Source organism: Anolis carolinensis, chromosome 4, assembly GCF_035594765.1.
Source record: "Anolis carolinensis isolate JA03-04 chromosome 4, rAnoCar3.1.pri, whole genome shotgun sequence".
Lineage (NCBI taxonomy): Eukaryota > Metazoa > Chordata > Lepidosauria > Squamata > Dactyloidae > Anolis > Anolis carolinensis.
The window spans coordinates 57,294,123-57,318,826 of record NC_085844.1 but is presented as its reverse complement, the minus strand read 5'-3'; the positions used below and the strand labels follow the sequence as shown (position 1 = coordinate 57,318,826).

At 39.7% G+C, this 24,704-nt stretch overlaps 1 protein-coding gene across 1 annotated transcript in view; it reads left to right on the top strand.

Annotated features, from left to right (window-relative positions):
- Window positions 1-8,336: 8,336 nt before the first annotated feature.
- The window catches only part of mib1 (MIB E3 ubiquitin protein ligase 1), a 56,034-nt gene continuing 39,666 nt past the window's right edge, over window positions 8,337-24,704 (top strand). Inside the window, exons 1-7 of the mRNA XM_003219650.4 lie at window positions 8,337-8,876; window positions 15,884-16,055; window positions 16,268-16,397; window positions 17,792-17,896; window positions 20,513-20,579; window positions 22,917-23,121; window positions 24,493-24,676. Of these exons, the coding sequence (XP_003219698.1) occupies window positions 8,648-8,876; window positions 15,884-16,055; window positions 16,268-16,397; window positions 17,792-17,896; window positions 20,513-20,579; window positions 22,917-23,121; window positions 24,493-24,676 (1,092 nt within the window). The 5' untranslated portion in view covers window positions 8,337-8,647. The remainder of the gene's footprint in view (window positions 8,877-15,883; window positions 16,056-16,267; window positions 16,398-17,791; window positions 17,897-20,512; window positions 20,580-22,916; window positions 23,122-24,492; window positions 24,677-24,704) is intronic.

The window sequence follows — 24,704 nt, the reverse complement described above, 5'->3', positions numbered from 1 at the left end:
TATGCTATTAACTTCTAGCATTACTATTTTATTATTTTAATTATTGTGTCTGTGTGTAATCTTTTTCATTCATTGTGGGAGCACCTTTTTGTGAAACCTGATTCAGCTGCACTATTTGCAATTTTGAACCCTGTGGCCAATGGGAAATTTCTGTGGTGCCAGCCTTCACTTGATGCTTTAAGCACACAATTATTTTGCTTATTCGTGATTCCAGCCTTGAGTCACATGCTCTCAGCCTCAAATGCCCTAGGAAAACACCCTCTGACCAAATCTTGCCAAGAACCCTCCTTTGATATGACTGCCATCAGTAGACATGCAACGCCCAAACCTTTCTGATATAAGAGACCACACACAGTCCCTGGCTTTCTCTTGACTCCCCAAAGCATCCAGGTAGACCTTTTTTATCCTAAAGGCTGCAATTTGTTTTATTTTAAAGTATTTACACCTCGCCCTTCAACCCCAAAGGCCACAGGGCAGTTTATACATCATTGATTTGACAGTTCCCTGCCCTTAGGCTTTCAATCTAAGGTAAACACCAAACAAAAGGAAATGAAAGATGAATTAAGATCCTGTTTCATAATACTGCAGCTCACTCTGAGTGTTGTTAAGTTTTGCTTCTGTTTGGCTGCCACGTTTAATGTTGTCTTAAATTATATGATTTTATGCCTTTTTATTTGAGCAGTGTCTGCGGTTTCCTTATCCTAAGGTTCCTTGAAAACTTCTCAGTGCGCAGATGTTACAAATGAAATACAACAGTGAAGGGTTTGTGTGTGTGTGTGTGTATAAATGGGGACAATAGTTCAGAGGCAGAGCACATTCTTTGCATGCAAAAGCTCCTAAGTTCTTAGTCTTTGGGAAAGGAGCCCTCTTTTAACATTATGTAAGCTTGTGGGCACTTCAAAACTATTCCACTGTTGTTTGTAAAATTGGTTTCCATCCAGGCTGGGTTCTCTCTTTTGCAACCAACACCCATGCCATAATAAGAAGTTTGTTTCTAGAAAACTGATAATTATAAACTAAACTTCTTTGGGCAGCATGCCCGGGACTGTGGGAAGGCACATTGCTCTTGGAAGTGGTTCCCAGCCTTTAAAGACCACGGCAAAAATTGAGAAGATTGCTGCCAGAGTCCTGTTTGCAGACTCAGGTGACAGGAGGGGGGGCTGGGTTAAAAGAAAGATACTACAACCGGGACTCCAGCAAAGCAGCCTCCTCAAGCCCAGGCAAGGAAGGAAGCATCCAAGGCCTCATTTTCCACCCCATCAATTGGCTGCTGCTGCCAGACCTGTTTGCAGTCTCCTCCTTACAACCCAGCCCTCTGCTAACAGGAGCCAGGGCTCTGTTTGGGATGAAGCAGGAGAGGAGGGCCAGAAGAAAAAGAAATGTGTATGTGCGTGTGTGTGGATTAAGCCTCCAGGGCTCCTTCTTCAACTCAGGTTTTCTGTGAAAGACCCCCAGGGACCACTTTTCTGTTTTTGGCAAACCACCTGTGGTCCACGAACCATTGATTGGGAACAGCTGCTCTTGGGGAACCTGTACATGGAGTCTCCTCTCTTCCCTTAACTGGCATACTTTGAAGACGGCCCAGAATCTGCAATTAGTGCAAAGGTCTGCAGTCAGGCTGCTTAGTGGGGTGGATTATAGGGAACATAGGTAAAGGTTTCCCCTGACATTAAGTCCAGTCATGTCCAACTCTGGGGGTTGGTGCTCATCTCCATTTCTAAGCCGAAGAGAAGGCGTTGTCCGTAGACACCTCCAAGGCCATGTAGCTGGCATGACTGCATGGAATGCTGTTACCTTCCCGCTGGAGCAGTACCTATTGATCTACTCACATTTGCATGTTTTCGAACTGCTAGGTTGACAGAAGCTGGAGCTAACAGCGGGCGCTCACTCCGCTCCCAAGATTTGAACCTGGGACCTTTTAGTCTGCAAGTTCAGCAGCTCAGCGCTTTAACACATTGAGCCACCGGAGGCTCCATTATAGGGAACATACTACCCCTCTTTTAAAGCAGCTCCATTGACTGCTGGTTTGCTTCCAGGCCCAATTCAAAATGCAGGTTATCACTTATAAAGCTCTACACGGTTTGGGCCCTGCCTATCTATGCAACCGCATCTCCCCCTATGAACCAACATGGACTTTAAGATCAACTGGGGAGGCCCTTCTCTTGATCCCATCTGTCACAAGCATGGTTGGTGGGGATGAGAGAGAGGGCCTTCTCAGTGGTGCCCCCCCCCCCAGAGAGATTAGACAGGCACCCACACTGTTAACCTTGAGGAAAGAGTTGACAACATGGCTATAGAAACAGGCTTTTGACAACGGCTAAATGGTTTGACATCAAACACTGAATTGAATAATACAATGAACAATCTTAATTGGGACTTAATTAGGACAATGGTGGGGAGGTTAAGGGTAACATAGTGTAAGTCTTATGCATTATCTATTTTATCTTATTCATGTATGGTGTCTTTTTGTCTATTATGGTTTGATTAATTTTTGTAATTGGTTATTGTTGGTTGTGTATTTAATTTGAAATATTTGTTTTATTATGTATTTTGTGATTTTATATTGTTGTGAGCAGCTCCGAGTCCCTGCAGGGAGAGGGAGCAGGATATAAATAAAGCTATCATCATCATCATCATCATCACATCATCATCATCCCATTCTTTTAAAAAATCCCATTCAGATAATCTGCTGCCATTTCCAATATTCCATTCACTCATCTCCTCCCAACAAATGACTGATTTTATTATATTTATTATACTACACATGTAGCTATAATTTTTCTAACAATCACAACGTTCCCCTCTCCCCTCCAAAATCCATAACATCACGGAGGCTTGCAATTGGTAGAGTGATATTGATTAGGGCCAATCAATCTTCCAAAGCAATCTTTCCAGTTCCACAGAAATCTTTCTCAGAATGTTTACCATCACCACCACCACCACAAAGTCAATGGAAAGGAAAATTTAGTTCAAGGTGCAGGTATTTCCTCAGAGGAACTAACTTTTTACCCCCTTTCCCAACTCATCAAAGTCCTAAGGGCCGTGAAAGAAAAAGACGAAAAAAGATACATTCTGTAAAAGTGTTTTCTTTCCCTAAATATAATGTCTGTGTTGAGAACTAGGAAGCATATCAGAAATTCACCAATGAAAAGGGCTGCTGTTCTATACTGTACTTTATCTTCACATATCCTTGTGAACGGTCATTGTATATCTGGTTTTGCCGTACAACCCTCCTCCTGTCACTGGATATCCCAATTTATCTGTCTCTTCTCGATTGGAAGATCCTCAAAGACAGAGTGAAATCAGTGCTCCAGTCAATAAATGGGGATTGTGGTTGAGACCAACATAATTTAATGGTGGTTGGATTTACAGCAATGTTGAATGAGAATAAGCATGAAAATGGAAGCAGGAGTTAGGAACATGTTGCACAAAGAGTGCATTTGACATTATCAGGAAATGCATTGTATGCACACAGCTGGGAAAGCTAATATATGCATGGCAGCTTTGTGTCCAGTTAGCTTTTGAAGAGCCAGAAGGTCAGCTTGGTATTAAAACAACGAAATGCCCTAATTGATACTCCACACACATTGTACAGCACTTTTGTGGGGAATCAATGAGGCATATAACCTGGAACAGACAATAGAGGGTGCCACCTGCAGTTTCCCTCTTGGGAATGACATTTCTCCCTCTTTGGCATGGCTAGGCTCTGCCATCTACCGGGTGGAATCTGAATCCTCTTCAGTATTCATTGCCAGTGGTAAAAAGGAATGGGGTTTTCCAGACAGCTACCTTGGTTCTGATATGGGATATAAAATCATTAGCAATCCAGCATTTGAATTATTGCTCACTGAGATACTGAACACGGAATGTGAAAATAAAAAGTAGGATTTTTGCTGAGACGAGGACATGTCAAACTCACTGGGTATCCATGCTTGGAGTTCCCAGTGGGTTTGAATCTGAATATAAGTAATTTCACTGTACTCTGGAACTAAGGGTACATCTACAACGTAGAATGAATGCAGTTTGACACCGCTTTAACTGCTACGACTCAATGTGATGGAATCCTGGGAGTTGCAGTTTTGCAAGGTCTTTAGCCTTCTCTGCCAAAGAGGGCTGATGTCACATCCAAATACAAATTCCAGCATTCTATAGCGTTGAACCTTGGCAGTTAAAGTGGTTTCAAACTGTATTCATTCTATGGTGTAATGTATGGTGTCTCAGAGAGTGTCCCAGTCACTTTGGCCCCTTCCACACAGCTGTATAAAATCCACATTGAACTGGATTATATAGCAATGTGGACTCAGATAATCCAGTTCAAAGCAGATATTGTGGATTATCTGCCTTGATATTCTGGGCTATTTGGTTGTGTGGAAGAGCCCTTTCTTTCTCTCGACCTGACCTACCACACAGGGTAGTTTTGCGGGTAAACTGAGAAAGAAAAGAGCCATGTATGGCACTTTGATTTTATTGGGTTAAAGGTGGGATACAAATGAAAAAAAGAAATAAAATTAAGTGGGGCTAAAAATAGACAATGAAAAATTACAGCTGCTGATAAAACAAACATTCTCTATTTTCTCCTGGTGTGTCTTTGATCTCTAATGAGTATGCTACAGATTGAAGCAATTATTCTGAAATGCACAGTCTTCCAAAACAGGTTTGTGGGCATGAGTATATCCATCTTTTATATATGCAGGCACACAGGTATGTAATCTTATCATAGGCTCCTTCCATACAGCTGTATAAAATCCAGATTGAACTGAATTATATGGCAGTGTGGATTCAGATAATCCAGTTCAAAGCAGATATTGTGGATTATCTGCTTTGATATTCTGGGTTATATGGCAATGTGGAAGGGCCCTCAGTCTGAGCTTGTCCAATCAGAAATCATAGAGATTGGTGTTAGGCTCCTTCTACACAGCTGTATAAAATCCAGATTATTAGCTTTTAAGTGGATTATATGGCTGTGTAGACTCAGATAATTCAGTTCAAAGATGATAATGTGGATTATCTGCTTTATATTCTGGATTATATGTCAGTGTGGAAGGGCTTTTAGGCACCTGAAAGCAGACAAATGTACATCAGGGTTCCTTTACTAGCACTTTGCTTAGCATCTTGCATCGGTCAAGATGTACGCATAATAATGTGATGTATTACACCAAGGTTGGGCAAATGTAGTACGTACATTTTCACTCCTGCGTCCACTTTTAGCGGGCCACAGTAGCATCAAAATTTAAGTGAAATTCGTGTTTTAAAAATCATGGTTTTCCCACTTTCACAGAAGTTCTGCACCCCAACACATGCATAAGTACAGATTGGATAAAATAAGAGAAATTAAAGATAAATGGATGCTTTATATTAAGCATGGGAAAAGTTCGGCCCTCCAGGTGTTTTAGACTTCAACTTCCACAATTCCTAACAGCGTACTAGCTGTTAGGAATTGTGCAAGTTGGATTCCAAAACACTTGGAGGGCCGAAGTTTGCCCATGTCTGGTTCATATGGAATGGATAAAAAGTGGCAAAGCCAATGTAAATATTGTACAGAAACTAAGAAAAATGTGCTCACGGTTAAAGATATAGATGAAATATGTGGTCTGGGTGTTGAGTGGCGTGGTTGGGAAGATTTTAACAATTAAAAAGTAAGGTACTGTGCCATTATCTGGGTGAAAGCCACAAGGGGGCACTAGACAGAGAAGGATAGTCCATTTTATTGGGGGAAGGGGGGGAAGGAGAAAAACAATTTTCCCCATTTCTCCATGTTATTTCCCCCCCTTCCCATATCATAAATGATGGTTTTTTCAACTACGGTGACATGGGAGGGGAATAATAGGAAAGAATAACAGGAAAACAGGGGGAAATTATTTAATTCCTTCAAACTCCCCCGCCTCTGAAATGGACTATCCTTCTCTGTCTAGCACCACGTTGTGGCCTTCACCCAAATAATGGAACAGTACCAAAATTAATTTAAAAAATGTTTATTCATTCAGTTGCTTCCAACTCTTTGTGACCTCATCATGGACCAGTCCACACCAGAGTTTCCTGTCGGACATCATCACCCCCAGCTCTTTCAAGGTCGAATCAGTCACTTTAAGGATAACATCCATCCATCTTTCCTTTGGTCGGCCCCTCTTCGTTTTTCCTTCCTTTTTCACCATCATCATGATCTTCTCCAAGCTTTCCTGTCTTTTCATTATGTGGCCAATCTACTTCATCTTTGCCTCTAATATCCTTCCCTCCAGTGAGCAGCCGGGCTTCATTTCCTGGAGTATGGACAGGTTTGATTTTCTTGTGGTCAAAGGCACTCTCGGAATTTTCCTCCAACACCACAGTTCAAAAGTGTCTATCTTCCTTTGCTCAGCTTTTCTTATGGTCCAGTTCTCACATCCATAGATTAATATGGGGAATACCATTGCTGTAACTTTGTGGACCTTTCTTGCCCAGTTCTTTAAGCTGTTTCTCATAGGGCTTGTTCTCCAGACCCTTGATCATTTTAGTTGCTCTCTTCTGGACACATTCTAGCTTGTCAACATCTCCCTTCAATTGCGGTGCCCAGAATTGGACACAGTATTCCAGGTGTGGTCTGACAAAGGCAGAATAGAGGGGTACAATGACTTCCCAGGATCTATACTCCTATTGATGCAGGCCAAAATCTCATTGGCTTTTTTAGCAGCTGCATCACACAGTTGGCTCATGTTTAACTTGTTGTCCACAAGGACTCCAAGATCTTTTTCACACGTACTGCTGTCGAGCCAGGTGTCCCCCATTCTGTATCTTTGCATTCCATTTTTTTTTCTGCCGAAGTGAAGTATCTTGCATTTGTCCCTTTCTTCTGATTTCCTGGATGCAGTCTGCATCTGGTAGTAATCTTCATGCCTAGAAATATAAAGTCTATCACTGCCTCCACATTTCCTCCCTCTATTTGCCAGTTATCAGTCATTCCGGTTGTCATAACCTTGGGTTTTATATGTTTAACTGCAACCCAGCTTTTGCACTTTCTTCTTTTTATTTTAATTTTTATTATTATATAAAAAGAAAAAAGTCAGTACATTTGCAATACATTTATAATACAGTAGACATATAGGTAAAGGTAAATGTTTCCCCTGACGTTAAGTCCAGCCATGTCTGACTGGGGGTTGGTGCTCATCTCCATTTCTAAGTCGAAGAGCCGGCGTTGTCCGCAGACACCTCCAAGGTCATGTGACTGGCATGACTGCATGGAGCGCCGTTACCTTCCTGCCTGAGAGGTACCTATTGATCTACTCACATTGTCATGTTTTCGAACTGCTAGGTTGGCAGAAGCTGGAGCTAACAGCGGGCGCTCACTCCGCTCCCGGGATTTGAACCTGGGAACTTTCAGTCTGCAAGTTCAGCAGCTCAGTGCTTTAACACACTTCGCCACCGGACATATAATTTCTTATTATTTTCACTTTTGTCTATATTTCTATCACTCACCTTATTGCCCTCCTCCCCCTGAGCCACTTCCTTTTATATCCTCTATCCAAAATTTCATTTCCTCTTGTGGAGGTAATTCTCCATCCTTCGTTTAAAATCCCTTTTCAATCATTTTTCTCCAAACTTCATCAAAATTGTTTTTTTTTCCATATTCCTCTTCTAACTTTTTAAAATTGCATGTCAACTTATCATTTATTGCCAATTTCCATAATTCCTTATACCACTTTTCAATTTGTATGTTTATTTACCCTTTTCCTTTTGTTGCTATAATAATAATAATAATAATAACAATTTTATTGCTTAAGTTGCTTAAGTCGCATTGACCAACCGTCTGCGCAGGGTTCCATATTTCTCACGTTAACAACACAACCGTTCAATGCTAAGGCTTCCTGCCAAATGGAACTGTAGAGGAGACTCTACTGAACAAGCCAGTATCTGCCGCATACCAGTACTGCCATCTGTTGAGGTGTTACGAAGGTGGAGGAATTACTTTTCATTCAGCCCTCGTATCTTCATAATTTTTGAGTAATGTTTGTTAATATTCGCTCTTTATACTTGTGTTAAATACCATTTCCATATTAATTTGTAATAGTTTTCTTTAACACGTATTGATAAGTTTTTAAAATGTCTTTGCTCCCATAATTGTGTCCACTGGGGGAAAAAGTGCAAAGAGAAAAATAGAAAATGTTGTCAATCAGCATTTAATACACTCCTCCTTCAAACCTTTTTGCCGTGTCAGATGCAATACCTGTCCCGGCCCCTAGGTGTCGCTACGGAACATCCCTCTTTGTTCTGAATAGACCGCTCCCTCCGCTCCTCCCCCCCCCCCCCCCCCCCGTTCTCGACTGAAATGACAGAATCGGAACATGCGCAGAAAGTTCTATGGCCCTTCCTCCACTCAAGAGGCCGCTGTCGCTGCAGGGGCCCGGATGTAGCAGCAGACATCCCCCCCTGCATTTGGAATTTGGACGGCGCCGCGTAAGGGTCTCCCCAAGTAGGAAGAGACCATTTTGGGACTGAAAGGGAGGGGTGACCGTGTGAGAAAGAGAAAGAAACGTTGCGGTGTGCAGGCCGCGGACGAGGCAGTTCTTCCCCGCAAGCTGAGGAGACCGGCGGGCCCGGCTCCAACTCGAGCTCCTGGTCTTTGTTGCGCCGGCGTTTGTTTCCTTTCCCCGCTTGCGGCCTCCGCGTCCAGAGGATGAGCAACTCGCGGAACAACCGGGTGATGGTGGAGGGCGTCGGGGCCCGCGTGGTGAGGGGCCCCGACTGGAAGTGGGGCAAGCAGGACGGCGGCGAGGGACACGTCGGCACCGTCCGTAGCTTCGAGAGCCCCGAAGAGGTGGTCGTGGTCTGGGACAACGGCACAGCCGCCAACTACCGCTGCTCGGGGGCCTACGACCTCCGCATCCTCGACAGCGCGCCCACGGGTGAGGCGGGGACAGGGACAGGGACAGGCCTGGGAGGGAAGGGCCTCCACACAGCGGGATTGGGGCGCTATCATCGCGCGTTAACGGCCCTGGCGCCGCCCCTTGGAAGCCTGGAAACTCCTCCCTTGACAGACTACGATCCTTGGATTCTATGGACACTTCATCACACCAAGAGCAGGCATGGGCCAGCTTGGCCTCTCCAGGGGTTTTGGACTTCAGCTCCCACAATTCCTAACAGCCTCAGGTCTTTTCCTTCCCCCCCTTAGCCGCTTAATGTGTTGCCGAAGGTTTTCATGGCCGGAATCACTGGGTTGCTGTGAGTTTTCCGGGCGGTTCCAGAAGCATTCTCTCCTGACATTTCGCCCATATCTATCGCGGGCATCATCAGAGGTTGTGAGATCTATTGGAAACTAAGAAAGCCACCATGTCAGATTACACTGAGAAGCCATTGAAATCCACAAGCATGTAGACAATTTCAACAGAAAGGAGGAAACAATAAAAATGAACAAAATCTGGCTACTAGTATTAAAAAAACCCTCTCAACCCTCTCAAATCCCAACAAGTTTATCAGCTTTTAGGATTTCTGAGAATTTAAGGCCAAAAGCATCTGGGGACTCCAGGTTGAGAAGCACTGCTCTAAGATCAGGACAGTAAATAAAGAACAACACTCTGAAAACGGGAATTCCAGACATGAAACAATCAGGGCCAGTTAACATCTCCCAACAAAGGATTCCCTTAGGCAGGAAGCAGCCAGGCTTTGAATCTGCAAGGTCATTCAGTGCTAATCAAAGTGATCAATTGCAACATTCACACATGCCTCCAACAGACAAAGTTCTCTCTCCCACCCTGGATTTTCCACAGATAAATAAATCTCATATGCCTAGTGGAGCCTCCGGAGGCCTAGGGGATAAAAGCCTTGTGACTTGAAGGTTGGGTTGGTGACCTGAAGACTGCCAGGTTTGAATCCCACCCGGGGAGAACACGGATGAGCTCCCTCTATCAGCTCCAGCTCCATGTGGGGACATGAGAGAAGCCTCCCACAAGGATGGTAAAACATCAAAAACATCTGAGCGTCCCCTGGGCAACGTCCTTGCCGACGGCCAATTCTCTCCAGAAGCAACTCAGGTTGCTCCTGACACGGAAAAAAAAAACTTGCCTAATTTCCAGCAGACCTCACAACCTCTGAGGATGCCTGCCATAGATGAGGACTTAATGTTATGAGAGAATGCTTCTGGAATACGGCCATACAGCCTGGAAAACTCACAATAACTCATCATAATTATGGTTTGAGTGTTGGACTGTGGGTGCATCTACCCTATAGAATTTATGCTGCTTGATACCTACTATAGAATCATGAGAGTTGTACCTTTGGCCTTCTTCACTAAAGGGTTTTACAAAGTTTTTAGCCTTCTCTACGAAAGAGTGCAGGTTTCTCACCAAAACACAACTCCCAGGATTCCATAATACCGGCAGTCCCTGAGTTACAAACATTTGCCTTATATCCGACCTCTACTTAAGAACGGGAGTGAGACGTCAGGAAATGAGAGAAATCCACCCCTTGGAAGGGAAATTCACTCCTGAAAGAGTAGTAGTAGTAGTAGTAGTAGTAGTATTAGTAGTTCATTTTATTGTACAGTAGAGTTTCACTTATCCAACGTTCTGGATTATCCAACGCATTTTTGTAGTCAATGTTTTCAATAAATTGTGATATTTTGGTGCTAAATTCGTAAACACAGTAATTACTACATAGCATTACTGCGTATTGAACTACTTTTTCTGTCAAATTTGTTGTATAACATGATGCTTTGGTGCTTAATTTGTAAAATCATCTAATTTGAAACACCACAGGGCTGTTAACTCTTCCCTGCTATGCAAAGCTTACACTTATTTATTTGGTTGGAGTTACATTTAAAAAAATATAGGAACTACAGCACTATCTTGATTGTAACTTGAGGTCTGCCTTTATTGGGACATGGCAGTTCAAGTGGTGTCAAACATCATGAATTCTATGAGTCCACCTGTGACTCTGAATACCAGGGTTTGAATCCCTGTTCAGCCATGCAAAACCCTTGGTTGACATTGGGCAAGTCCCATTTTCTCAGCCTCAGAGAAGGGCAAGCGCAAACCCCTTTTGGAAAAAAAATGCTGCCAAGAAAACCCCATAGGTTTCCCCTTGGAAGCTACTTGAAGGCGCACAGCAGCAACAATGACCCTACTCCTGTGTGGGGCTTTTTTCTACTACCTGTGGTTGTTGTGGCATCTGGCTGGGCTCCTCTCCAGACAGCCAGGCGGCTACAAGGCAATGCTCCTTGCCAAGAGCTTGCCCAGCTGCCCTCAGGGCTCCTTGTTGCTGTTCAGGATTTCCCTGAGGCAGAGGTGTGAATGTGGAAGCAAGGAACAGCAACAGGCCACAGCGAGGTCAGCAGAGAGGCGGGTCCATGAGAGCTGGGAGAAAAAGGAGGTTATAGGGCAATAATCCAAAGCATGCCTGCGTAGAACTCATGCTGTTTGGCCCCAGTTTAATCAGCATGGTTCAATACAATGGAATCATGGGGTTTGTAGTTTGATTTTACAAACTCTTTAACATTCTCTGCCATATAGTGCTGTTGTGTCACCAGACTGCAACATACATGATTCCATAGCATTGAGCCACAGCAGTGTCATTCTACTTGAGTTCCACAGTGTAGATGCAGCCTGAGCCATGTTCAGATCAGCTCCCAGGTAAGTGAGTTTGAATAAGAGTTTGCCTTGGAGGAATCTACATTGATTACAGTTTTTAACCGGTGTTGAAGAAAGTGATTTCACTGTGCAGATGATTACATAGATCATACTGGAACCAGTTTGTGGCCGGGGTGGCAATTACGCAAACCATAGAGCATGGATGCACATTAAGGACTTCGTTTCACACGCTTTTGAGGGGGTTTGTTGGTTGACTCCCATGGCTTGAAGCTAGCTTCAAACTGCATTAAATGGTTAATGTAGATGGGGCCTTTGGCCCTAGTTTAGGAGTAGGACTGAGGGTGTATCTACAGTTCTACACTATAAAATTACTGTCTTGTTTCAATGCTATGGCATTATGAAAGTTACGGTTTTACACATTCTTTAGCCTTCGCTGTCAAAAAGGATTCCATAGCATTGAGCCATAATATTTAAAGTGGTACCAAACTGCATTCATTCTACAGTTTAAATTCACCATTAGTATTAATCCTCTTTAAGAGATATTGCCTTGATATTTAGAGAAAGAAAGATCTACAAATCTAGCATTTGAAGAACGTTTGCATGGATGATCTTGGTACCAAACTGCATTCATTCTACAGTTTAAATTCACCATTAGTATTAATCCTCTTTAAGAGATATTGCCTTGATATTTAGAGAAAGAAAGATCTACAAATCTAGCATTTGAAGAACGTTTGCATGGATGATCTTTTTTTTTTTTTGGGGGGGGGGGCGGGTAGACACTTCTTTCCTGGTAAATGGGTGCATGTATTATGTGACTCTCCAAATGTTGTTGTATTGCAGTTCCCAGCATTCCTCTTCATTGGCTATGCTGTTCAGTAGTCCAGCAGCAACTGGAGGGCTGCATAATTGGGTTAATTTCTTCTGAAAACAAAATTTTGCAATGAATTCAAATCCAACATAATGGAAAAGAAAACCCTCTTGGTTTTTCATAGGGCTTTATGAGCATTGGATTGCTGTCAAGACCCAGGCTGCAGAGCACCAATAACCATACACAGAGGCCAAAATCTATCTAATATCTTTATTGAAGGAGTATATAAAGTTAATTAAAACAAGTGTAGAAAATAGTCCAGAATTAGACCTTTCAGGAAAGGTCAAAATTAGTCCAAAGAAACAATGTCCAATATGAAATATTAAGGTCCAAAGTTGTAATCCAATAACCGAAACACTCACTTTGCCAGGCAAAGTGAGGGGAGATGACAAGGTCCTTAGTCCATGAAACTTGAGCGAGGCTATGGAGTAACTTGAAACAAGGCTTGGTACAAGGCAGCAAGGAACGAGAAACAAGGACAAGATCCGTGGAATTACTTGGCAAAATCCGGGAAACAAGGCAAGGCTGAGTCCTGGAAAAACAAGGCTAAGTCCTAGGAAACAAGGCAAGATCCGTGGAGGTAAACAAGGCTGAAAACGGGAACGAAGGCTTGGAAACAGGAGCGCGCTGTCCACACACAACTTACTCCCGTAGCTGACGAATTGACTCCGCAAGAACTCTTTGTGGGCAAAACACCTAAATAGGGTCTAGTTTTCCCACCAAAGAGCAGTTCTCTGGGGAACCAGAAACGAAAGCTAATCTCTGAGTCCAGATGCATGACTCCTTAAAGTTTCCCATGGAAAGCAGGCTTAATCAGCTGAATACTTAGCAGCTATCCTAGCACTCCTGCGAGACGCTGCTTGAACTCCCCTCTGTTGTTTACAAAACTCGTGGCGAGAAAACACAGGAGATTTAGGCTCAGGGCTTGTTTGACAGACTTCTGGAAGACAAATCTCTTGCAGGTGCAAGGTTCCCAAATCTGGCTGGGAAAGTTCCAAATCTGACTGAGACGGTGAAAAACCCAAGTTTTCCTCTTCATCTGGCACTACAGTGCCAGGAATGGGACTACATGGCCCATGACTCATCACACTTGCAGCCTTGGACTGCATAAAATGCATTAAAATGAGTTTCCTGCTGTTATGTTAATAATCTTTCCTGTAACTCTAGGAATGCATTGACTTAGTAAGAATGACTTGAGCAACTTTTGGAAATGTTTTATTACTTGAGAAAAAGAGAGTAGGATTTGAGAACCTTTTCCCATTCTGGTGACTCATTTCATTACTTATTTGTGTTATTTTTAATTTCCTGGCAATTTTGAAAAGTTATGCTTAAAGAAGGTACCTGTTGCATTGTTTGAAACACCAAGTGATGCAATACCTGATGTTGTCCTTCTAAAATAACAAGGAAATTTTGATGGTAAATACTCCTATTTTAAAAAAGGAATAATGATTGTAATATCTTTGTACTTATGGTGTGGTAAACAATTTATAAATTATGACAAAATCCAGATTCCATAGCATGCCTTGAAGTCAGATCTTGACTTATGGCAACTCCTTGTGTAGATGATACCTTATTGAGCCTATTAAAAGTTCCAGACTATATCACACTAACTTTCAAAGCTTTGTTGATTTCTCATTGTGCAAAAAATTATGCAGGAGAGAGTGAGACTGTCTGCATTTTAGGTTGTGATGTGATGGTAGCTATGGCTAAATCTGAGGCCAGAGGGCCTCTAAATGGCCTTCCACAGAGCAGCAGATGAAGGGACAGTGGCAAAGAAGTGAGGGATGAGCATCTGGGATACAATGAACATAATGTATTTCTTTGTTTAATTTTGAAGACATTGTATAGCAGAAGATGTGACCTTTCATATACATGGCTACAGAAAAGATTTTTACAGGTTGAGCACCCCTTACCCAGAAATCCAAAATTGTCCACATGGATGTCTGAGATTGTGACACTTGTTTTTTATGCACAAAATGATTAAAGATGTGGTGTATAAAATTTCAGGCCATGTATGCATGTGAAATGATTTAATTTCATGTTTAGACTTGGGGTCCATCTGCAAGATATCTCATTATATTTATGCAAATACTCAAAAATCCAAAACATTTCTAATTCTAAGCACTTTGGATAAGGGATATCCAACCTGTTATTACTTGGAAATTCCCACTGAGTGAGTACATTTTCAAAGACAGTGTTCTGTATGATTGGCTTTTAACACTGAGGAATATCATTGTCAATATCAGAATGTCCCTTTATGGGATATCGCTACACTCCATGAAGCTTGTGTAAAATTGGAAGAATATAATCTATGCATTCCTTTAAGGATCTTGATTCACACATACTACCTAACATCATCAGCACCATTAGTGAAGATGGTAAGCAGCAAACAAGTGTTTAAATTAGAGATTTGTGTGAATATTTTTTTTTGCTATGCAGTATTTTTCTGTGAAAAACTTACTGCAGTATTTTTCTGTGAAAAACTTACAGTATTTCTAAAAACATATTTTTACATGAAATTAATTAACAGTGTAATTGATATTAATACTCAGTCAGTGAGACTGGAAATTTCAAAATTCTGAATATACATACAACAGGATGCTGATATTTGATAAGTTAACTGCCTTTATTACATTCATAGTTTATCTTGTAAAAAATAAAGAATTCAAAGAAAATTAATCTGTTGAATTATTATGTGGCCCAGTATGAAAAATAATGTCCAGATGCATTATAGTTTGTATACAATTTTCAAAGCACAAAAACATTGGAACTCTATTTAGGACTAAGCCCTTTTCGGTTCAGTGAACTGTACTTTCATGTGGATGTGTGATTGCAGTCTAAATGTACTGTTCCAATAAAATATTTCATTTTTGGCTATTAGAAAAAGCTTCTAAGATATTTGTGTAAAACATAACCTGTTTTAGTTTTGTTGAGAAGAAATATGTGTTAAGTCTATTGCTATTGTTATAAGACTGGAAAATTGTAGTAAACTTCCAACAAATTTGAATCTTTATGGGGACTCATATTGAGACTAATAATAGGATTTAGGTCAACAGTATTACCATTGAATTAATGTATCAATATTAATTGAAGCTGAATGGAGAGCCTTGTATGAGACACCAGCTGGTAAGCATCTGCCTGCTTTGTCCATTGCTTTGCAGTGGGTAATGCTGAATTCCTATACTTTTTTACTGATTAAGTTCAGATGTATGATGTTTGTCAAATTACTAGCATTAATAGATCTACCTATCCTAAAACATTGTACAGTTTATTGACTGAACTTGCATGTAGTACAAACAGTATGTCATAGTAGGAGAATGGGCACAAAGTAGTGCAAGAAGCTACTTCTGAAATGAATAGGATATTTGAGACATCAGGTTGTGCACATAAGTATGCCTTTTTGTATATACATGCAAATAAATATACCAAAGTATTGTACTAATAGTACTCTTTTCCACAGGAATTAAGCATGATGGGACCATGTGTGATACTTGCCGCCAACAACCAATAATTGGCATCCGATGGAAATGTGCAGAATGCACAAATTATGACTTGTGTACAGTATGTTATCATGGGGATAAGCATCACCTGAGACATCGCTTTTATAGAATAACTACCCCAGGAAGTGAAAGGTAATTTTACATGCACATGGTAACAAAAAATACCTGTGTCATCAGTTCTGTGAGTGGGAAACAAGAGAGTCCTAGCAATAGTAAAAATGCTGAGATAAGTTGCTTTTAAATAATGGTTGAAACAGTCTGTCTTAATTTTTGAAAATAAAATATTATGTTGAATTTATTTTAGGTGTGGAATTTAAAATCTATTACATAATATTAAATTTTAGGGTACTACTGGAATCCCGCCGTAAATCTAAGAAAATCACTGCAAGGGGAATCTTCACTGGTGCCAGGGTGGTGCGAGGAGTTGATTGGCAATGGGAAGACCAGGATGGTGGCAATGGACGTAGGGGAAAGGTAAGAGTAAGGCGCCAATGTTGATTCCTGCGTCTTTGATACATAATTATTTGGGTAGGCATGAACTAAAGATAATGGGTGAAAATACAGATTTGGTTTTTTGATTCACTTTTTAGTGGCTTATAGATACAGATGACTTCTCATATATGTAAGGGATTTACATTGATATGCTGAGCACTCCTGCCATGGTCCTTGCATACCTCTGAAAGAAGGGCCATATTGAGGTGCTTTGCTCTGATATGGTTCTTTCTCAGCACGACTGTTATTACCTATCTCTTCCAGCAGGTCTACCTGGACAGATTTAATGGTGAATTTTAAACTCCACTGTATGCCTTGTTTTTGTTTTGTGTATTTCGATACGTAGTTTATGGATACAGTATATGTTTTAATGTGTGTATTTTATGAAGTGTTTTAAAATGATTGTGTTTGTTTATGTTTTAGTAATGCTGTAATCCGCCTCGAGCTGTGAGGAGAGGCGGGCTAGAAATAAAACTATTATTATTATTATTATTATTATAACTGAACAAAGAAATTGGGACTGAGTATTTGGTAGCTCACTTTTTCTTAACTTTCAGTAAATTTCACATGAAACTGCTTATATTAGTACCCGCTTATGTCATGTTTAGAGCAGAACAAAAGATGAATGCAATCAGTGTTCCATTTGGTGCTGTTAATAATTAATACAGAGTGTTTGAAAAAGAACTCCCTAGTTTTAATGTGTTTATACTTAAAACTAGGGAGTTCTTTTTCAAACACCCTGTATATTTCAACTTCTGCAGCTTGAGGACATGGAGCTACTACTCCATGGTTGTTGGCCTCCCTAAAATATTCTTGATTCTTGTTCCTCGCAGTTAATTTTTTAGGGTATTTGACTCCTTCAGTCACAGAAATAAATATTATAGGAAAGGTGTGGTTTTCTGGAATTGTTTAAATTTCCAGATATGATTGACCTGTAATTCATCTTGTTGTAGAAGTGAAACTTATTTAGATATTGCTTTGATGATAAATCAAAATATAATTCACAACAGATTTTCCCTCATGCTGTCATTGGGACTAGAAGAGAAGCCTTTTGATGACTGTACCTTTTACATTCCTAACCCAGAACTATCTGCTTAACTGCTAGCTGCTTGACTTCCTTTTTAGGGTGGCCTCCTTAGGTTATCAAAAGTTTTAATGCAGTTTGTGTTAGCTTTTATTGTGCTTTCATTATGATTTGAATGTGTGTATGTTTTCTGTTGCTGCTTTTGGTTATTGGCAGTGTTTAGTTGTATATTTTATTTCTTTTTCATGTTAATTGCATTAACAGTACACGCTAATATTCTTATCAGTATTCTTATGATGTGAATAAAGGTAGATTTCTTTTTGAAAACAATTCCTCTTCTTCACTTTTCTAGGTAACTGAAATCCAGGACTGGAGTGCATCAAGTCCGCACAGTGCAGCATATGTTTTGTGGGACAATGGAGCTAAAAACCTCTACAGAGTTGGCTTTGAGGGCATGGTAAGAGTAAAGCCGTACAAAGAGTAAAACTGCATGTGCTGTGCTTTTATCTTCTTTTGTGATATCCTTCTGTCAGTTTGCATGCTATTAGAAACTTCATTGTTCATACAGCTGTAGGGATAGCTCATGCATATGCAATAGTCTGGTCTCAGTTTATTAAACATACAGACAGAGTTGGCTTCTGTCTCAGTCTTAGTCACAAGTACTTTTGTAAATAGCATATTTATTTTTATAAATAATATGGATAGAAATGGTTAGATATAAAGATGACTGAAAAGTATTTAACTTCATCATTTTTGTTTATTTACATGCTATAAGGTAATCTGATATTTTGGGGCTGTATGGTGTGCTAGTGTTGTAAAAACTTTGATTAAGTTGCAGTAAACTTTTAATACTAATTTCTATAATCACTCTATAATTGAAAGTAGAAGTGGGCCAGATAATATTTTCTTTTTCTTGGAGGTTTTGGAATATTATTAAAATAATATATAATATGTTCAAGATTCAGTAAACAGTATGGAAATGCCTGGTATAAGATATAGTTACCAGCCCAATGTACTTTTTGACATTTGTGAAATCATTATTCTTTTCTTTGGATCTTGTATTCAGTGAAATCTATTGTCTTTGGGTGAACAACCAATATATTCTAATTGATTCCCACATTCTCTGTTTTCTGCTTGAAAACAGCATCATTTACTGGTACAAAACATTCTTTACATTATTTGCTTTCCTTTCTCACTTTATAGAATGTTTGATTTTGTGTACACAAAAATATGCATGCTTAGTGTCAAAATTGTGGTTGAAATGTAAATACGCTTTTTTTTGAAGTTCTATTTTTATTCCTGTAATGTCAGTGTTGCATATGTTTTTCTTCCACTAAATTATACAGAAAGGAGGATTAGTTGTAAAGACGTTGAGCTGAATGCAGGGTGACTAAATTCACTCTTTAATCCACTTTTAAAGGTTATTGTCTTACATGCCTAGGCAAAGCCATATCTTTAACTACAGGAAAGCAGCTTCAGTACATTGTTGTTCAGACACATACTTTTTCTATTGCATATATATTTTCTGCCTCATATCTGTAGTATGTTTATGATTCTTGTCCTCCTGGAAGTTTTTGTTGATAATATTTTATTTTAGTATATATTTTTTTCAAAAAGTCAATGGTCAAATGGTTATTTTTTTCATCGTGCAATCTTCCAGCACCTCATATTTGCTGCTTTGGACCTTTTTTCTACAAGCAATAAAGAAACAGACCTTTGCTGTAGCACATGGTTAGCCCATACACCACCTGTCCTTTTGTTTGCTTCCTTGGTTCCAGATGATATGAATAAAAGGGTTCTTCTCTTCCTGTTCGCTTCACACTTTAGTGTAATATGTGCTGAACAACCTTTGTCCAGTGGGAATTACTTCAGAGATAGCACCAGATGGCTGCTATTTGGATTAGGAGTCGCAAGAACAACAGAAAAGGGCAACATAGTAGCAATGGTTGCTAGGTGTGCTCAATAAATGTTACTTTTGAAATAAATAGCTTATGTATCCTGTAAAGGCAAAATATAGAATATTGAGTTATATTACTGTGGGATATTATAATTTTTTGTTAAGCTGGTTAATTGTTATGCGTAGAAAGTTTTATTTTGACTATTTACAATTTAAGAGTATTTGGGGAAGCAGTCATACAATTTAGAATTGTAACTAGAGCAGCAAAGGACAAGTGTGTTTCTGAATTTGGAGGCTTTTGTGAACTGAATATAATAGAAAAGGAATGCCATGCTTGTTGGGAAAGAAATGTTGCATTTACAGGCTTCTTTTTGTCAACCAGGCCAGTAGTTTTCTTTCTACTGGATTTTGTTTGGAGCTAAGACATATGTCATAAACAATATTTCAGAAAAAAAGATAAGTGGTGCTTAACTCAAGCTAGCCCCCATACTTTCTTAGGGGAAAACCTATTTATTATTAGTGCCATCCTTATTGATTGGGATTAGGCAAGGCAACCAGGCAAGGAAATCAAATCTTGATTTCTAGTCAGAGGTTGGAGGCAAAGGCTATGTAAAAGTATTTGCATTTTAAATACTCTTTTAAATTTTTTATATCAAGTACTCTTTTTAATTATACACACCTTGGACTTTGCATTGTATGTACAAAGCTGTTGGGGACATTTTTTTGTAGACATGCATAGAATTGATTTTTACTTAGCTTGCCTAAAATTTGAATAGATATGCTTAGAATTGAGCTATGTTCTTCATGTTAGGTGAGAAAATGTCCAGTTTGGTAAGAATTTGTGCATGTATGTGTGTACATAAATATATATACAGAATACAGTCACTAGCCAAGCTTTAATACCGCCCTTTGGATAAAGATTTTTTTGCATTCTTGGAAGACGATATTCACATAGGATCTATGGTAAAGCATAATCACCTATCCTAGTACCCATGGAAGGAATAAGGCAAAGCAAAGCTAATTAGTTGAAGACGTGGTTAAAGGGAACTCCAAACAGCAGGCCATCATAGTTAACTGTTTGAAAAGTCACTGCAATGCAGATAGTAGTTCACCAGGCAAATTAATCTGTGTTCAGATAGCTAAGGCTAATTTTTGTGTGTTTTTTGTTGCTTTTAGTCAGACCTTAAATGTGTCCAGGATGCAAAAGGAGGTTCCTTCTACCGTGATCACTGTCCAGTGCTTGGTAAGTTAGGAGAAACATGAACTGCTATTTTTACAAAATTATTGTTTATGTTCTGAAGGCTTATAAGATTTAGTTTGGAAAAATGAGTGTAAGTGGAAACATGGTATAGATATATAAAGGTTTCCATATAGTGGAGAAGAAAAAAATTGTGGGGATTAGATCTCAGTGAAAGTGGAAAAATACTAATATGAAGAAAATTAATTTTTACCTGAGAGAACACTCCTCTATGTCTAGAGACAACATATTTTTGATCATGCATAGGTCAGTGGGAGAGGTGGCTATATTAGTGTGTGAATAATTAAATCATCAAATGCTTAAACTGAAAATGTGGAGGTAAACTGTGAAATTCCTTGCTACAAAATGCCACAGGACAACGGAATAGAGAGCACACATCTCAAATTTGACACCAAATTGAGAGGCATACCCCAGGGGATAGAATCAGAATCCAAAATGATTGATTGATGGGGTTTTCAAACTTTTAAAGCTGCAGAGCCCTTTTTAAAGGAAAAGCTTATTGTGGAGGCCCACAAAACTTTTGGATACAGGGGACGCATTGCATTTTAAAATTTAACAGATGGGCCTAGCCAGTGGCAGATAAATGGAGAATATTTGTGTGAACTAATTTAAAAAATGAACACATTTCTATGTACACTTTTTATATCTTGTTTCTAGTGCAAAAGAAAGAAAAAACGATCAGTACAATATTTTAAATTAGGAACAATTTTAACCAACATAAACTTGGCAGTATTTCAGTGGAAGACCCCAGGGCCACCCAGCTTTTGCAACAACAACAACAACAACAACAACAACAAAAGCAACCCCAGGGGCCACTTAGTCCAATCTGTTTCTGCCATGCAGTAAAAGCACAAATCAATTCACCTCCAATAGATGACCATCCAGCCTTTGAAATAATAATAGTAGTAGTAGTAGTAGTAGTAGCAGCAATTCTATAGGCCATCCATGCCTCCTATGTGGGGAAGGGGCGGGGGGCAGAGCACAGTTTGAAAATCGCTGGACAGCTGGGTCAAAACTAACAAAATGAATTTCAACAGGGAAAAATTTATGGTATTATACAGACAATACAAATCAAATGCACAGATCAAATGCAAGATGGGTGACTTGAAAACAGTATATGTGAAAAGGAACTAGGAGCCTTAATAGACCATAAAATGAACATGAGTTACCAGTGATACGGCTCCTGAAAAAGATAATGTGATCCTAGGCTGCATCAATAGTAGCCTAGTGTCTAGATCGAGGAAAGTCGTAGTCCCACTCCATTCTGCTTTGGTCAGACTCATCTGGAATATTGTGTCTAGCTCTTGGCACCACAATTCAAGAAGGATATTGATAAGCTAGAATGTGTCCAGAGAAAGGTAACTATAATGATCACAGATTCGGACACCAAGCCCTATGAGGAATGGCTTAGGGAGTTGGGTATATTTAGTTTGGAAAAAAGAAGGCTGAGACCGGGAACATAATTATGTTTAAATAATTGAAAGGATTTCACTTTGAGGAGGGTGCAAGCTTGTGTTCTGGTGCTCTAGAGACTAAGACACAATGGAACAGTGGATTCAAATTGCAGGAAAAAAGATTCCACCTAAACATTAGAAAGAATTTCCCAATGGTAAGATCTGTTCAGCAGTGGGATATGCTGCTGTGGAGTATTGTGGGAGTCTCTTTCGCTAGAGGTTTTTAAGCAGAGACTGGATGGCCATCTCTTGGGGGTGTTTTCATTGTGTGTTCCTGCATAACTCGAGGTGGACTGCATTGCTCTTGTAGTCTCTTCCAACTTTAGAATTCTATTCCACATCAGGAGCATTGTGCCTCTATCGGTTGTTGGGGACTACACGATGATGGTACACTTGTACTAATTCGCTGGCACACCTCCCTAGATAATGTATTGGATAGTGTGTGAACAGAATGTAGGTCAGCATTATCCAACTCAGCATGTATCTTTTTAGGTTTATGTGTTGCAAGATATATTGAAGTCTGAGAATTTGTCTGTATGGTTTGACAAGCCATAAATTAGAGTAATAGTTATATTCTCTCTAGAGATTACCATAGATAATGGTTCCCAGTCCGTACAACATACCTGTAAGTGTGTTAGATCTAAATTAAATACTTACTGACTGCACATCTAGCTACATTACACTGATAAATAACTACACTACCTTATTGAATTCATAATTTGTTTGTCTGCATAAGCAAATTTATGCGGTTATGACAGTAGTTTCTTTCTGTTATATGTTGTTGAGTTCATTGTTCCTTTATTATAAGATATATTGGGTTCTTCAAAATATCATCTTTTCTCTCCCCCCCCCCCCCCCCCAACCTTAGGTGAACAAAATGGTAACAGGAATCCAGGTGGCCTGCAGATTGGTGATCTAGTAAACATTGATCTTGATTTAGAAATTGTTCAGTCTTTGCAGCATGGCCATGGAGGATGGACTGATGGAATGTTTGAAACCTTAACTACTACTGGCACAGTTTGTGGCATAGATGAAGATCATGACATAGTTGTACAGTACCCAAGTGGAAATAGGTATGTTAATCTCATGTAATTTGAAGGCATTTTTTCTTATAGTTTGGTTAGTGTTCAGAACTTTTCCTTGATTCCTTTGGTATTCCAAAACAAGAAAGAGACTATAAACTTAGTGAAATTTATTTTTAAAAAAATTCATATAGAATGCAAGAAAGGAAGTAACCCTTTTCTTCTTTATTTAAGTTGTATTTTGTGCCAGAGTATTTCCTTTAGTCTAGATCAGAGATTCTCAGTCTTTGATCTTTCACTTGTACTAGAGCACAAACATTTATCTGCCAGCATGCGAAATTCTGGCATCTGAAGACCAAAAGTTAGGAACCACTGGTCTAGGCAACAGAATAGGAAATAAACAATAATTTTCTGACTCATTGGGTTGTATGCAGTAATGTTAATTTACTAGTGCAGAGCACCAGTTCAAATCTTTGAGTGACCATTTTTAATGTTGTTTCATTAAGAGAACTAGCCCTTAATTTCTAACTCTGCTTCTTATTCTTTCATCGATTAGTCAAACTTTAAAATGGGGTGAGCAAGGGATAATGACCCAGATGTACGTTTTTTGCAGTTCTTTAACTCCTAATTTTTTATTGGTGGATTTATATCACACTTTTCTCCCAATATAGAACCCATAGCACAGTGGTTCTCAACCTGGGGTCCCAAATGTTTTTGGCCTTCAACTTCCAGAAATCCTAACAGCTGGTAAACTGGCTGGGGTTTCTGGGAGTTGTAGGCCAAAAACATTTGGGGACCCCAGGTTAAGAACCACTGCCATAGCAGCTTACAATATCATTTTCTTAGATACATAGACTTTACCATTGATTATGTAAGCTTGGGCTGTTGAGGCAGAGACTTTATCCTCTTATTGTTGTTGTCATTCAGGAATTAATGAGGTTCTGTTTATTTGGAGTTTCAGAAAACTTTTGATAATAGCTTGCTGATATTCCTTATTCATTTACATGTTAACCCTTAGATGACTCAGATTTCTTAGACAGAGCTTATTTTGGAGAAAGCCCTATAGACTCTTTGGCATGATTTGTTCTTTTTGGAGTGGCTGAAGAAGTAGTCCACAACCAGTAGGTTATTCTGTTGTGCCAGTTGATTCAAGCAGGAGTCCCAAAATTCCAGTTCTTTTTAATGTGTTTACTGTTTATTTAGAAATTACGCTGCTCTGTGATTGTCTGGGGCCCTAGATCCAAATTTTAAAATTGATGTTGAACATGAATCTTCTTACTTTTCTTATAAGATTCAATATGAAATAGCATAATGGCATGCAGGGGCGGTGGAGACCTGTTCATAGTGCAGTTACATAGCTACTGTTTATTAAAATACTAAACTTTACACTTTTTCATGTTTCACGTTACTCATCTTTTCTAGGTGGACCTTTAACCCTGCTGTTCTGACCAAAGCAAATGTGGTCCGAAGTGGAGATGCTGCTCAAGGGGCTGAAGGTGGCACTTCACAATTTCAAGTGGGTGATCTTGTCCAAGTTTGTTATGACTTAGAAAGAATCAAGCTACTTCAAAGAGGACACGGTGAATGGGCTGAAGCAATGCTTCCTGTAAGTATATAGATATACCTTTATTAAT